Raw genomic sequence first — 16,281 nt, 5'->3', positions numbered from 1 at the left:
CTGAAGATAAAAGCGTGCAAATCTTTTGAAACTCAGTGATGCTTGCCACAAAGCATGCCTGTTTTCTTGGGTATCCATTTTTTTAAGAAAGAAATTTTAAGGAAATCTGCTGAATCTGCTAAAGTTGCATTGACCAGTTCGGCTTTGTTGTAACCACATCCAGTCAATCTGATCTGTTTGAGATTGTACGATGTCACGCTAATTAAGCTATTGATCTTATCAGTTTCCAACGACCGCCTATATCCGTTTGATTCAAGCAATCGTACACAACACTCTATACAATTCAAAAATTTGCACCTTTCGATCCAAACTTGCGTTAAGCTGAGCTACACAAATAAACTTCACTTACATTGTGTGGTGTTTCATTCGAGAGTATTTAACGTTTGGAGTCGGTGCCGCTGATGCTCCAAACAAGAAAAAAAAGGAGTGGAAAAGTGTGCGAGTTTAAAGAGAACAATTGGGCGCTATCCTATGGGCTACCTTGGTGCTTCCTATCAGTACAACATGTATACATGAAGTATATGATGACAAAAAATACATGCATTCAATAGGTCTTATCAAGCGTTCCTTACATACGGCTACTTATCCGGGGAAAAGTGTTCAGTCTTTTTTTGATCAACAAGTGTCTTGGCACCATTTTACTATTGTCTACCCATATCATGCTGTGCCATGACGTTTAAAAGCATAGCGGAACAACGCCAATTGCCGTCGCTTCTTTAACATGTTGGTAAGGTGTATTTCGAGAGTCATGAAAAGTGAAATGAAAACCTTTGGCATCAAATGCGATGTAACAACTACCATGGCCTCCACATCACCTAATATTTATGGTATTTACACCATTCGCTTGGATACATTAAGTTTACCGTAAAGCATTTGAACAGACCAAAATGCATTAGCTTATACAAAAATGTTCTTAACAGGCCACACAACTGTCTACGAGCAAGGGAGAAAACTTTTAAGTGTTGTCCTCGTTAAGAGCCCCCATTGGAGCCACAAACCTGCTTTGATTTTGCTTTCCAAATCAAAAACTGTTCAACAAAGAATAATTGTGTTGCAAAATTACACTTAAGTAAAACTCACAAACCACAAAAAGCTACACAAAAAGCAGTTGTATTTTTCTTTGAAAATAATAAAGCATGTTATGCCAGGATATGAAGCGGCGCACTCTTAAGAAGCGGGCGACGACGCTGCAAGAAACGCGGAAGGAAACACCTTCTAAGGTCCCTCCTTTGTTACTCACACCTTTCAGTTTTCTGCGTTGCCACTCAAATATCACTCAAATCTGCATTTCCGCATGGTAAACGTTCTTACCTCTTTATAAAACTAATGCTATGAAAGTAGCCTTTCAAACAAGGTAATATAATCAAAGGCGAGCAGACGAAAACCAAAACTTGCGTTATCCTCACCGAAGCTTCGTATTTAATATTTTTTCTCGATCTCTTGAATGAAACGTAGATCGGCGGCTGTTCAAATGAATGAGATAAAATAGCGTGGCTTGACTTCGTGCGGAATAAGTTTGCTTTAAACAAAGCCGAATCGGTCAAGGTTTGGGAGGTTGAGCATCATCCATTGCGAAACTGCTAAGGATTATCTGGACAAAGATCTCTGTGTACAGTCTATTCATACAAAAATGCACTCAGTTAGGATTACTGGGTTGCACAAGCTCTCTGCTTCAGGCTAAACGAAAAAAACAAAAACAAAAAACAAAAAAAACTAAGAAAACAATCAGACACTCCCAGGCCGCCATCTCTGTTATTGCAAACTAAGTCTCAACATTCTACCCTCCCTGCCACATACTGATATTTTTGTCTTGTCCCCTTTAAATTCATTTAATATTTTTCTTAAATACAACAATAAAAATACGATGTTGATTTTTGATACTGCTTCTTATAAATGCGACCATTTATAAATGTTGAGAAGGTCTTTCCAATTATCAATAAAACTTTCACAAGTTTTGATCAACTAAAATCGAAATAAATATAATATTTTTTTGATCTTGATCACAGGTCAGAAAAATGTAAAACTTGAAATTTGACTTTAAAGTTTATTTTTCTGAAAATTGAAAATTAAAAATCAAGATTTGTGTTTTTAAAGGCCATTTTTTGATTTTCATCAAAATTGAATGGACGGAATGTTTACGGACCGGACAGCGCACGTCTGGTAGCAATAAACGTCATCACCATAAAGGACGCCAAGGCCTACTCTGGGAATTTAAGTCCCCTAAAATTTACTCTGGGAATTTAAATCGCTTAAGGGTGATCGTCGTACCTTTAAGGGGTTAATACTTGTGGTTTGGTACCCCTTAGGGTGTTAAAATCTAAAATTACTTCCGGCAGAGGCATGGTGATACCTCTTAGGGCAATGAGCTGAAAAATATGACAGGAAGCAAATGTGAAGCAACTAGTTTGGTACCTTTTAGAGGTAACAAATTGTTTAGGTCAAGCCCACCGAACAGAATTCTGGTTCCTTCACAGTAATTTTCAAGGAGTTGTTTTAACTCCAAAAACGGAGTTAAAATTTTAGGTCCAAAATAACTCCTTTTTTGGAGTACTTTTAACTCCTAAATTTAACTCCCAAATTGGAGTTAAATTTACTCTAATTTGGGGGTTAAAGTAACTCTTGTTGTGGAGTAGTTTTTACTCCTTGTGGAGTTATTATAACTCTAAAATGGAGTTAAAATTTTAGGTCCAAAATAACTCCTTTTTTGGAGTACTTTTAACTCCTAAATTTAACTCCCAAATTGGAGTTAAATTGACTCTAATTTGGGGGTTAAAGTAACTCTTGTAGTGGAGTATTTTTTTACTCCTAGTAGAGTTGTGATGACTCTGAAATGGAGTTAAAATTTTAGGTCCAAAATAACTCCTTTTTTGGAGTACTTTTAACTCCTAAATTTGACTCCCAAATTGGAGTTAAATTTACTCTTATTTTGGGGTCAAAGTGACTCTTATTATTAAGTAATTTTTACTCCTAGTTTACTTCTAGTGGAGTTACTATAACTCTAAAATGGAGTTAATTGATAGGTCCCAAATAAGTCCTCTTTGGAGTAACTCTCACCTCAATCCATTTGGGTAATACATGTATGCAGCATCAATTTTTCCTGTCAAAATAGCTGGTACTAAATGAGCAGCAAAAACAATATCACTAACCCTCGTGTATTCAATAATTTATTAGCAGAATATTTCCAGTAAGAAATTTATATTGCTTTATTGGAAAGAAAATATATATTAATTTCTCTTTAATTATTGAGCTTTAATTGTAGTAACTGCACGGTCGACATGCAAAAATGATTCAAGTCTCTAGAAAACGCTAATACAATAGGTACTATTGGTTTAATTTTAAAACAGTAGAAACTCAGAAGCTTTATCACAAGTAACCCTATTTGACATGGGAAAAATGCAAATTATGTGAACTTGTATGAAGTTAGTACTTAGCTCTTATTAACCGAGCAGGAGGTCTGCATGGAAGAATCTTGACCAAGGTCGTAAGTACAAACCGAATGCAGTGAGGTCTGCACACACGACCAAGGTCAAGATTCTTCCATACAGACTGACTTGGCTCAGTTAATGAGTTGTTTATTATATGGCAAAAACAAGAACAATTCATTTCACTTAATGCAACTAGGTTGCAATCACTGACATTTTGCTTGTGAACAGCGTTGGATGAGCCGAATTTTAATTCTTCCAAAGTTTGCTCATCATGTTTACTTTTTTTTCTCATCAGCGTTTCGGCACTTACAGAAATAAATATTGTTAGATGAAAACAGTCAATGATTTTGCATTTTAGTTTGCAACTTTTTCACTTCAAAACATTACTGGTCCAGATGCCGGTCTAGATGGGAAAATCTAGACCGCGGCCAATATCCATTTCAGCCAATTAAATTTGCGAATTTGGTAGTTCCCAGTCCTTGTGAGACAGAGCCATATAATAAACAGAAATAATATGTAGCATGTACACAAAAATAGAAAACAAAAAATTAACACTTAACTTTAACTTTGTATATCTAAATTACACTTCAACAAAACCATTTGATAATTTCACAATTTTAATTTTTAATTTCCTCCCTAACAAAACCTGCATATGCAACTTGGGCTGTTTACTTACAGTGCAACATATCTACTTTTTTCCATTAACAAAACAGCAAAAATACATTTAAATAACTACATGTATAATCTCGACCTGTTTAAAAATCTTTATAAAACCCTGATTTTCTGAAACCAATAATTTGTGCAAATGTCTTTCAAAACAAGTAATACGCACTTCTCCTTCTGAGATACAGTGTAAACAGGTATCAATCTGCAAGTGACCAACAAAGAAACAGCATTGTGGAAATACATGTATAAGATTTTGGTGTACAAAGACATTGTAAACATTGTAACTCTTGAAAAGTGGAAGTTTTGAAGATTACTAATTTAGGAGTGGCACAGCTTCCAACAGCCACTAATATTACTGTCACTAAGGCCAAAGAAGCTTTTTACAAGATAAAGGTTAAAAAATAGAACTATGGTGGTCACTTGCATTATAAAATTAATTGACTTTAAGGAGGCCGGCAACAGTTTCTAGCACTTTCCTATCAGCTAAACTTTGAAGGATGAATACTGCCACTGTTTATCAAGTTATGCTACAATAATGGTATCATATAAATTCCCAATCGTTGGTAACAAGTTGCAATCATCCTTTATATATAACAGGTTGCCATAAGCTAAAATTGAGTGTTCTTAGAATGTCATATTCTTGTTATGGTGCCACAAAATTCACAGCAACATGTTTCCCAATGATTAGGCAGTTTTTTGATACCATGATTTTTGCATCAACTGATAAAGAGTAGTTATAACCACCCAACAAAATTCACATCATCAAAAGAGCTTGAAACAGTTTTGAGCCACCTCAGAGGGCTGAAATGAACTTGTTTATAGCTATTCTTTTTTTGGCATCTTGTTCAATGCCAATCAACGTTTCACAAAGAAAGTAAACATTACTGGCCTTGGCTGGATAGGCAGTGTCAAATACATAATACACAGCAAGAAGAAGTCCCAGAGCATTAGCCATGGACGATCCAGCACCCAGCATGACAAGTTCTTCTCCCTCTGCAGCTATGCAGAGAGGATCCAGGGACCAAAAATCCCCAGAACCAATAATTCTTGGGAATGTAGTCTCGTCGACACACTTGTCAAATGACTCTTCCTCCCGAAAGGCAAACAAACAAACAAAATTCAATATGCAATCATTTACAGTGAAATAATATCCCGATGGGCCCTCAGCAGCCAAGTACATGTAATAGCCCTGCTATAATTTACTAATAATTTTAGCTACTACCATGTTGTTTGAAAATACAGTTCTGAGTTGTTTATGGCAAGACTAAGTCACGAATTTATCATTGAAGTGAAATGCATGTTATTAAGGTACAAACTAGGTTGCTGGCAGCCACAGTTCCTTTTTGTTCGTACAAGAAAAGTACCTAAATAAACATTATGTACAGTGGAATCCTGATTTCTCAAACCTTCAAGCAAAAAAGAAAATGGTTTGAGCTATTAGGAGGTTTGAGAAATTGGGTTACACTAATCTAGTCTCCTGGCCCCAGTTGTTTAGCCAATTATAGCCACTACCGGATTCAACAAAAGTGTTAACTAATGCTATGTACAGGTATCAGACCATTTAAAAGCTGCCAGAAATACAAATTAAGAGCTGAACAAGACATGACTTTGTACCAATGTGATGTGGCAGGAAATTGCCATAATAGCCTAAAAAGCGGCAAGCAAAGCTTACATGCAAGATAAATGGTCTACGAGCGGACAGAATGCACAACAGTGTATCCGTTACAATAAACATAACACATGTTATATATCCCAGAGCACTCAAGCATACAGTGATGCTAGGACTCTAAAATGGATGAACCAGAAAGGATATACAGCGTATAACATCCGCCTATGTTTATAATGTGTCTAAACAATTATATTGTTTGTGTTATGACATCACCCCTTAGCAACCCGAATTGGTGAATATTTCCACATCTGGTTGCCTCTGGCTCGTGATGGATGGATAAAAAAGTTAAGGCTGAATTGCTGTATTAGCTTTTTTTATGTTACATCACAAGCAAATTAATGCCACAGCGTATCAGTTAAATTAAAAACAGGCAAATAAATGTCCCAGTGTATCGGTTAAAATTAAATACAGGCAAATTATAAATGCCCCAGTGTATTGCTTGATTTGAACACAGGCAAATTAATTACTCAGTGTGTTGGTTAAATCAAACACAGGCAAATTAATTCTCCAGTGTATCGGTTAAATTAACAAGCAAACTAATGCCCTGGCAGTGTATCGGTTAAATTCAACACAGGCAAATTAATGCCCCAGTGTATTATTGGTTAAATTAAACACAGGCAAATTAATGCTCCAGTGTACCAGTGAAATTAAATACAGGCAAATTAATTCCCTAGTGTATGAATGAAAAGTCGAAGACACAACTTCGACACAAAGTCGACTGGCACAACTTCTACAGATCATGCATGTACTGTTCCCTCCTTTGCTTTCGTATATTGTACGCGTGCACATGTTGGTGTTTATATTTCGTTACTATAATAGCGGTAGCGATACCCATGTGTTTGTAGTTTTGCATATATACGTACGAAGTGTAGCAACAGAAAAGAAAGAACTCATCCAGGAATCACATTTGACCATACATCTGCATACATGAGCATGTATTAAACACATTGAAGCTTACCTTGCATTGAACAACGACGCTTTTTAAAGACTTGACTGGTTTAAACTGGCGTATCGATCTGCTGTAAGACTCCACGCCAATGCTTTGGAAATAAAGAAGGGGACTTTCCTTTTAGCGTGCAGAATATCTCTTGAAATAGAGAACCGCATTCGAACGACCTTCAAAACCGTTTATAAAACGAGCGCCAAACGTTTCCTGAACCAAAGTGAACGCCGGGAAGAACTTCTGTTGCGCATGTATTCAGACCCAGTGCCACTCAGCCAGACAAGTCAGCCGAGATAATTATAAAGGGGCCAAGGCGCGAATTTGCCCAGCTGGTCAAATCGTTGAACCCCAGACTTTCGTTTTTTTGTAATAGTTCAGGAATTCTGTTTTAAACGATGATAAAATTTATCATTATTTGATCGTAACATTTGCTAAAAAAAATTAATTTTATTTATATTTCAACCCTATCGCTCTTGGCGTTAAATCTATTTGGCGAGTAAAACGGAAACTTCAATTATCAGGTTTCCGTCACATTTCTGAATTACAGAAACGCCTTTTTTAATTGTTCCACCTTGTGAAATTTCGTAATAGTAATCAAAGCAGTTTTGGACAAAGAGTAAATGCTAAGCAAAATTGTACGTCAAATTAAAGCTGTCTGAGAGAAACAAATTAAAGCCTTTTGTTAATCTGGAGCCTATGTTACATCAAACCCCAAATTTGTCACCAGCTTATATGGTCTTACCTGGATATATTTTTCCCTAAGCAAATCTGTGTAAAATCGGTGCAACCTTTTGTGTTTGACACTTCAGTAAATTCACAGCAAATTTATAGTTTTCCTTCTTTGGTAAATCCAAATAAATTTAACGCAAAGGTACATATTTCTACTATAAGTAAATGTTGTCAAGCATTCGTAAAAACTTTTTTATTTTTCACTATTTTTTCCTGAATTTACGCTACAAGTAAATATCTAATTTTGAATGATATAAAAAACTCGGCAAATCTACATCAAAGGTTCAAATTTACCATAGTAGCAAAAACAAGATAAATTTAAAGCAAATGTTATATTTGCTACACATTTGCAAATAAATTGTTGAGGAGAAAATATATGTGTTTACATTATCTTTGCCAACCAACGCAAATTCAGTTTAAATTTAGAGCCCAAAATTTGCTACACATTTGCTTTACTGGCAAACCTAGGAAAATCCATTTTTTCGTCCAGTGATAGTAACTCCAAGAGAGTGGGTTAATCTAACTGTTCTACTAGAGTTAAGATGACTCCCCCTATATAATTCTTCATAGGGAGTTATGTTGACCCCTATAAGGAGTTATTTCAACTCCTGCTTGAATTTAACTCTGATGTGGAGTTAATTTAACTCTAATTAAAAGCATTGAGTTAACTCCCTTTAGTAACTCCCAAATAGGAGTAAAAAACTCTTGCTAAAGAGTCAAATTAACTCCAGGACAGTGAGTTATTTTAACCCCTCCTGCGGAGTTGAAATTACTCCCCCCATATAACTCTTAAAGAGAGTTATATCAACCCCACTATAAAGAGTTATTTCAACTCCTTCTAAAATTAACTCCAATATGGAGTTACATTTAACTCCATTTTAGAGTTAAAATAACTCCAACAAAATAACTACACTAGAGGGAGTTAACTTAACTCCATCACAAGAAAAAATAACTCCTTTTAGGAGTTAAATTAACTCCAAAAATAGTAACTCCACCTTGAGGAGTTATTTTAACTCCATTATGGGAGTTATTATAACTCTCTAAAATTAACTGTGTTCTAAGGGTTCTTTGCAAAATTTCCGACCCTCACCCCCGCCACTTTTATATGGGAGTAACCCCCTACCCTCTTCCGGGTTTTTAAAAATCGCTTAGGTCGGAAAAGGCTCAAATATGCCCCTAGAGGATAAAATTCCCCACTTGAATAAAAACAAATGTGACTTTGTTATCTATAAAAGTGTGCTGATTGGGTTACTGATCTCTGTCAGGGTCTCAACTGGTAGTCGGAACATTGTAGAGTACCGTCAACCATGCCCGATACAAATGTGAGGGGTTGGAGGATCCTTTTTTTTAAAAGTGAAAGGCCTGTTAGTTAAATATTCTAACATAAACCCTAAATAAATGGTACAATAATATTTTTTCGCTGGCATGGCTCCAATTCTCTTACACCCAAGAAGCCTTCTTGGCAGGTTATTAACACACGTGTTTGAAAGCAGATATGAATTAAGCGATACATTCAAACTATACTGAGGCTTATGTCATGTGCAGTTATTGAGAGTGGAAAGCCCGAGGGGGGGAAGGTACTCCCAAAAATTGAATAGGGGTGTACAGCCCGCTTTCCAAAACCCTCACCCTATTTATGACCAAAATCAGCGATTTTCCCCACCCTATTTATGATCTGACCAAACATTTGATACCTATTTATGACCTGATAGTGTCTGGTTAACCTCAGTTCAAAAACCCCTGGAGCCCAGCGCGTGACTGAAGCGTGTGCCAAGCCGTTGCAGCACGCACACAGTTGCTGTAAACATCATGATGAAGAAGTAGCTTCTGCTAAAAAAGAAAAAAAAAAAAGACCAACGAATTCCATACTGGAGTGCAAAAGTTGATATTTTATTTATTACCAAAATTGCGACAAAATGGTTAAAACCGATACCCTATCTATGACCAAAGCGGCTATTAGCGGAAGATTCTGAGGCTAGCTATGAAGACCAAGAATCAGACACTGACATTGATGAAGTATGCGTAATATAAAATCCGAGGCCTCTTTCCCCTGCAGTCAAGCAGTCAAGGCACTGATAGACTTTGTGATGTCCTTTGAAGAGATAGGGGCAAGGGAGGGAGAGTTTCTTTGTTCCCCTTCTATCATAAAGGATGCCCTTTTTAAAGCTAGAGGTCAAAGAAAAGCGGCAAGCCAAAATTCAAGAATACTTTCGGAAATGACCTATGAACCGTGAACACTATAGCATATAAACATGCAACAGTACGTCGGATGGCTAAATTTTAGTTTTGTATACGTTAAAGAGTATGTACATACAACCTCAGAACTTATATGCACTGCAAATACTGTGGAAGGATGTTATGTTGTGTTTCGGTTGTTACATTTGTGATTCATTTGCCCATTGCAATTGAATAAAATACATACAATTCAGATATCAAGTTCCGGAAACTTATTCATTTTATTGATTGCACTTTAAAAAAATTAATTGTTAACCATATCCCGATACAATGATATATTTGGTTGCTTTTCCGCCAAATCGTTAAATCGGGAGTTCGTTTACAGCGATATCCCGATTTTACGATGTGAACTTACATAAATTTAGATCTTGGGTAATTAGGTAACTGACTTATTGAGACTTATGATGTACTGTTTGATGATTTTAGGATTAAAGCTATACATTTAAGTGACCCGATCTTTTTCCATAGGGATTTGTCAGGGAACAAAATTCAAACACTGTCTCAGGAGATATTTTCAAATCTGACGTCGTTGAATAAGCTGTAAGCTGTTGGATACAATTTTGTTTGTAATCGTAACACTAGAATAGATTTTTACAGGCACCTAAAACAACATAACAGACACGTTGGGGCTGTACCATAGTAAAGCCTGCAGTCGACCATGAGAATAGTATAATGATTTGCAGAAAAAGCTTGGTCCAAGGGTAAGACGGTAAACTAATCAGTAGTCATACTGTATCATAAAGGTATATTTTATTTAATCATATTGTGTTTGTGCGGCTAGTGTGTTTCGGCAACACTATGTTCCAGATTATGGTAATTCCTGATTCAATAGCAAGTTGTCTCTCGTATATTACTCGATATTAAGGTTGATAGCTTGACGAAATTTGCAAGAAAACCTATTGTAGCCTCTATTTCAGAGAATATTTCTTTTTACAAAACCGGAGAATACGGCGGTGGGAGGGTGAAAGGGGACAGGCTGGAGATTAATAATTCCTGTAATTGATTTTATCTCATTTTGACTGGTAAGATCTCAGAAATTTTATTGTCAATGTTTGTTTGAAAACAAAAATTCCTGATACCCAACGGTGTTGAAAAATCGTGAAACATAGATGGCTGTCTTTTAAAGGACATGCCAGAATTTAAACGTCGATTCTTGTCATAAGCTCACTGAGTGATAAGACTGTTTACAATGCCTTCTTTTTTGTGCAATTGTCGACAAATCATATTTCGATTGAGCAGCCACCGTCTTAGTTTTTAATAGCGAGCGGAACCTGGGAGCCCTTGTCAGGTTTTATAGCGTAGAGGAGAAGGGGTTAAACGTCTTTCTCCCCCACCCCCCTGCCCGCTACTCGGCAGTTTTGGCACTCACACCATATTGCGCTCGCCATTATAAACCAAGCTACCATCATTTCGATCAGAGAATACGATCTCAACTTTCACGTTTGGCAGATAGGGGTTTAAAAAGTGAGTCGATCTGGTACCGTCAAAGAAATTATTTTCGACGTATTTTTCCCTCAACGTTTAAGTGTCATATGCTTAATATTAACTTGTTTCTAGCAGCTGGTAATTACCTCTCCCGCAATCTGTTTGGGTATAAAAGAAAGAAAGAAAGCACCGTTTCACATTGACAATACAATCGGATAGATTCACTAGCAACCTTTGTGGCATTGTTGGTGTCAAAATGAGGGTTGGGGGGGGGGGGGGGGAGGGTTGTAAGAACAAAAGAAAAATTGTTACATATAAAATAGATAGAGGCTAAAGATAAGTTGAGAGGGTGATTATAGTAAAGCAGTATTCTGGACAGCTCAATAAAGGTTAATAAAATAAATCAAATATATACGAATGAACAGGAAAATGATATTAAGCCAAAAGAACCATTATATGATTACAAATGATATGATAAAAATGATAAAAATGTTGTAAATTGAAAATTTGGTTCCACTTATGTGGTTTAAAATCAAAATTTTGAGGGATGTTTGCTACCCAAAAATTTTAATACCCGTGGTAACATTAATCACCGGCTATTAACTTAAAAGTTAATAGCCAGTGATTAACCCTTAAAAGGGTTTCAGTTTAGAACATGAGGTTTTTAAATTTAAGAGGAGTAAATGAAAAAAGTTAAAATAAAGAGGAGTGAACTACCCCAGCTATAGAGTGTAAGACAACGACCCCAATAATCATAGACGCTGCGAGTAATCAGGGGCGAGACGCAACTGAGCAAGGGAGTTTCTATTTCAGCGCTACACCTTCACCCGACTCTCCCTTCACGGAGCTCGAAATACAAAAAAAAAAAAAAAAAAAAAAAGATTTTGGTCAGAAAAACTCCAGTTGAGAAAACAAGGGAAAGAGAAGATGCAACTGTAGTCAAAATACTGCTTTTCATTGCGTAGTTACGTGGACAATAGTCTTAGTGAGTTTGTTTGTAAGTTAGTTTGTTAGTTAGCTAGTTAATTAATTAATTAATTAATTAATTAATTCCCAATATGTCTCCTGGTAATTTAAGGCAGTAACAAATGTCTTTCACCATTGTCTGACTTTGGCCAGCCTCTCAATAGTGACCCAGCTGTGGTTCATGGCCTTAAGATCTTCCTCCGCAGTTCGCTACTATGCAATCTTGTGCCTGTCACTCGTGCGTCTGCCATGAGCCGGTTTCCAATGAAGTGATTCTTTATTATGTTATGTTAATAATCACGTAACAGAGACAATGATATTACTATTGTGTCATAGTGTAATGTTGAGGGTTGTTAGAAGCGTGAAGCTCTTCCTACGAAGTTTGACAATAAACATTTATTTATTTCACGTGAGCCTGTCACAGATTACAAAACTAAGCAAGATGATTGAGCAGTAGGGACTATTAACTAACATTCAAACTTTGTAAATTGCAGATATTTACAGAATAACCAGCTGCTGAATTTACCAGAGGGTATTTTCTCTTCGCTCTTTTCCCTTCAAGACCTGTAAGTACCACAAAGAAGAATGTTTTATTTGGCTTTTTGTCAATGTAAATGCGTTCTTGTACCATATACTCAGTGCATTCTCAGCATTCCAGGTGAATGTCCTGGGAGGAGTGGGGGACTAAAACGGACACTTTAAGAACTGTGCTTTACCGTGGTTATAGTTAAGTTGTATGATATTTGGTTATTAGAGGAAGTGGGTAACTTTCTTGTTTGCAATTTTAAGACCATAAACTGTTTCTCGTAGCCATATACTGCTTTGATTCCTCGTACCCAGATCAAGTGTGACACTCCAGTTTCCCCCTTTGATTATTGAGATAAAATTAAGAGTCCTCATCGTGGTCATTGTACCATTTTTTTAAGGTCACTCTTCGTGATCTGAAATTGGTTTATAAACCAATGGTGAGTGACCACTGATAAGAGTGAGCAAGAGAGGATCCTCTCTTGGAGTGAGTGACCAGTGATAAGTTATCGCGAGTTGATTAAGTTAAACGTGCTTCAAACATCAACTCCAGAACCGCATATGTGTTACCTAGTGTTATTGCTAAATGCTTTATGCCTCACCATGAATTTTAGGTGATTCGACTGGATTGCATTGTACATTCTTTCTTCGCATAAATTTTTGCGTCATGAACGCGCGCGTGTAGCGCGAGCACACGCTAAAAACATGATGTGTTTCTGGAAGCTAAGTCTATCAAATTACTAAATTATTAAATTCTCCCGCCTAAACGAACACCATCAGCTTTTTTTTATCTTGGTTTTCTTACTCAGCTATTATCCTATTTATATTTTAAAGTGTTTTAGAAAGAAAAACTGACGACAAAAATGAGTCATTCTCGGAAATACGAGCTTTCCCACCATTTGGGGACTTAAAATAGTGATACTGAGAACGCGATTGCAAGAAACGTTTTAGGTCAATACTGATTAATAGTGTGCTGAATGTTATCTTTAATTACTGCTTATGCTTCATACATTCTATGAATAACATTTTCTCAAATCTATTTCATATAAACTAAATTTGATTTTGAGACGGCAATACGCGGAGTCGGGAAGCGACGGAGCCCAATACGGAATATATTTTCTCCCAACGCCTTCAATATAAAGTCGTATTGCCGTCTCAAAATCGAATTTAGTTTTTTTTTCCGATACTGACATTTTGTTGGTGAGAGTAAACGGATAAAGTACAAATCGTGCGTTGATTGAAAGAGAAATTCTTACTACAGTTAAACTGTATCCATGGTAATATCCGTGCGCGAAATTTTTTTCTTGGGCGGGTTATTTGAATTTTTGGCTTTAATTTTTACGTCATTCAAAGGAAAATGAAAAAAATTACAGTCCATAAAGCACCGACCATTGATGAAATAGACCAGCTAGTAGGTTTGAACATTTTACCAGCAAATTTTATTGAAAATTTGTTACCGCCGAGATATAAACAACAACATGAAAACAGTGGTAAATAAACCTTACAACCAAAAGCAAGAATAAAAAGAGCAACCATACTAGTACCCAAAAACGAAAACAGAGCATTGTTATCCTAGCTTAGATGCCGTGGAGATTTAGAAATTTGAAAGAGACCAAGCGGCGAAGAATATTGTAAAAATTACCGAGTCTGCCGTTCGGCGCAACGACTAAAAGATCAAATTGGCAGACCTGAGCCATAAAAGAGAACGCAGCAGAGCTCTTGGAGCAATTTTTTCTAATGATAAGAGCCATGAGAAAAGAAACAGATACTTTTGCTTTGAAAATGCCATAATTTGTTGGAATTTAAGATCATTGTTATTTACCGTGGCCGCCTTCGCACTCAAGAAAGTCTTTTAAGTAAATTTCTCTTCATCGAATTTTCGCTTACCTTCAAGAAAAAAAGTTGTATCCGCTGTATCATGGTACATGTTCACCACAAAAAAATATATATATATCATAAGTGGTTCTTGAACAGTGTCAGAAGCTTTGTAAACTCAAATGAAAAGAAATAAACAGCACCATCCAACGTCGCATGTTCATTCACAGAAGTAATATTTTGATCTATGCGCGCCGAACCCATTTAGTGCCGTTTAGAAACCGTCATTTTGAGACGACAATATCGCAAAATAACGTCGTCTCAGCGCAATGGGAAGATCCCCCAGGATCGCGATAATCGAAATTATTTCTGTTACCACACGACCTTGCAAGAAATGATCAAACAGAGTCATTTTTAAATGCAAATACTGGAATCAAATATTAATTTCATTTCAAGGTAATCACCTTAGCGGTAGAACAGATCACTGGGCAAGAGCTGCAGCGCAAGGTTTAGTCCCGAAAAACGGAACGAAAACAAAATAAAGAAGCTAAAGATTTTCTCAACACTTCGATATGTACGCACGATTCTCACAACTGCTGAAAAAGTCCTCGTTTTGCAGTGGTTTTTGCGGTAGCGTTCGTCCATTTTCTTCGACACAGCCTTTATAGTTTTACTTTCGTTTTGTATTTCTGGGTGTAAGATAAAGTTTTCTTAATCGCATTCTTTTTTTGACTTATAGTTATCAAACATATGACACAATCTTGGATTCCATTTCGTTATTATAAATAAACATCTGTTGTTTTCTGAGAAACTAACACATTATCTAACTTACTTGGAAAAGAAACCGCGTAACATTATAATATCTAATAGAGGTATCGTATATATACAATGTTTAAGAAACACTGTTTTGATCGACAAGTATAATAACTAATGGAAACCTGAACGGCTAAAAACTACCATCGAACGGAGGTGGCTAACGTATCTTGCGCAAAATGAGCTGCGTTAACTTCCTTTTTTTCTTTTGTTAAAATATTTTGGGGAAAAAGAGCACATCTATTTGCGAGAAGAAATTGTAGTTATCGTTACCCGAAAATATCGTTTTAAGTTAAAATTTTTATATAATGAAAGGAAATGAAAGGAAACATTATAAATAAATAACACTAAAGAAAATAGAAAAGCAAAAAGAGAAGAAAGAAAAAAAATCAAAATTAAAAAATTATTGAGAAGAAATACTACTGATACTTGAAATTGGTAAAGGGTCAAATCTATTATATGCAGTATCAAGACTGAAAAATTTAAATATTAAATCGTACTTCGACTTCGTATATATAAAGGGAAAAAGACATTGGTATTTGAAAGGGAAAGAAAAGCCTGTAGTGCTTGGGAGCGGCTGATTGTTTTCTAATCTTTATAGCCTAAAGGCGAGAAAGGTCCAACCTTTTAAAAATTACTGTTAAAGGTCCCACGCTATTTCATCTCACACTTTTGTAACTTTTTTCTTGAAGGTAAGCGAAAATTAGCCGATGAAGAAAACATTTACTTAAAATACTTTCTTGAGTGTGAAAGTGGCCACGGTAAATAACAATGAGCTTAAATTCCAATAAATTATGGCATTTTCAAAACAAAAGGATCTGTTTCTTTTTTCTAATCTCTAGCAAAAATTGCTTCAAGAGCTCTGCTGCGTTCTCTTTCGTGGCTCAGGTCTGTCAATTTGATCTTCTTGTCGTAGCGCCGAATGGCAGACTCGGTAATTTTTACAGTAATCTTCGCCGCTTGGTCTCTTTTAAATTTCTAGATCTCCACGGCATCTAAGCTAGGATAACAATGCTCTGTTTTCGTTTTTGGGTGCTAGTATGGTTGCTCTTTTTATTCTTGCTTCTGGT

General features: G+C 36.2%; 1 protein-coding gene across 1 annotated transcript in view; it reads left to right on the top strand.

Annotated features, from left to right (window-relative positions):
* LOC146456960 (scavenger receptor cysteine-rich domain-containing protein DMBT1-like) overlaps positions 1-16,281 on the top strand; it is a gene marked incomplete at its 3' end in the record, with an annotated part of 596,400 nt that overhangs the window by 449,415 nt on the left and 130,704 nt on the right. Inside the window, exons 19-20 of the mRNA XM_085092482.1 lie at positions 10,136-10,207; positions 12,553-12,624. Coding sequence (XP_084948608.1) covers positions 10,136-10,207; positions 12,553-12,624 — 144 coding nt within the window. The remainder of the gene's footprint in view (positions 1-10,135; positions 10,208-12,552; positions 12,625-16,281) is intronic.

The sequence above is a fragment of the Pavona decussata genome, unplaced genomic scaffold (genome assembly GCF_977016875.1).
Source record: "Pavona decussata unplaced genomic scaffold, jaPavDecu1.1 SCAFFOLD_252, whole genome shotgun sequence".
NCBI lineage: Eukaryota > Metazoa > Cnidaria > Anthozoa > Scleractinia > Agariciidae > Pavona > Pavona decussata.
Note: the sequence above shows the minus strand (reverse complement) of the source record. Positions and strands in the feature narration are given on the sequence as shown.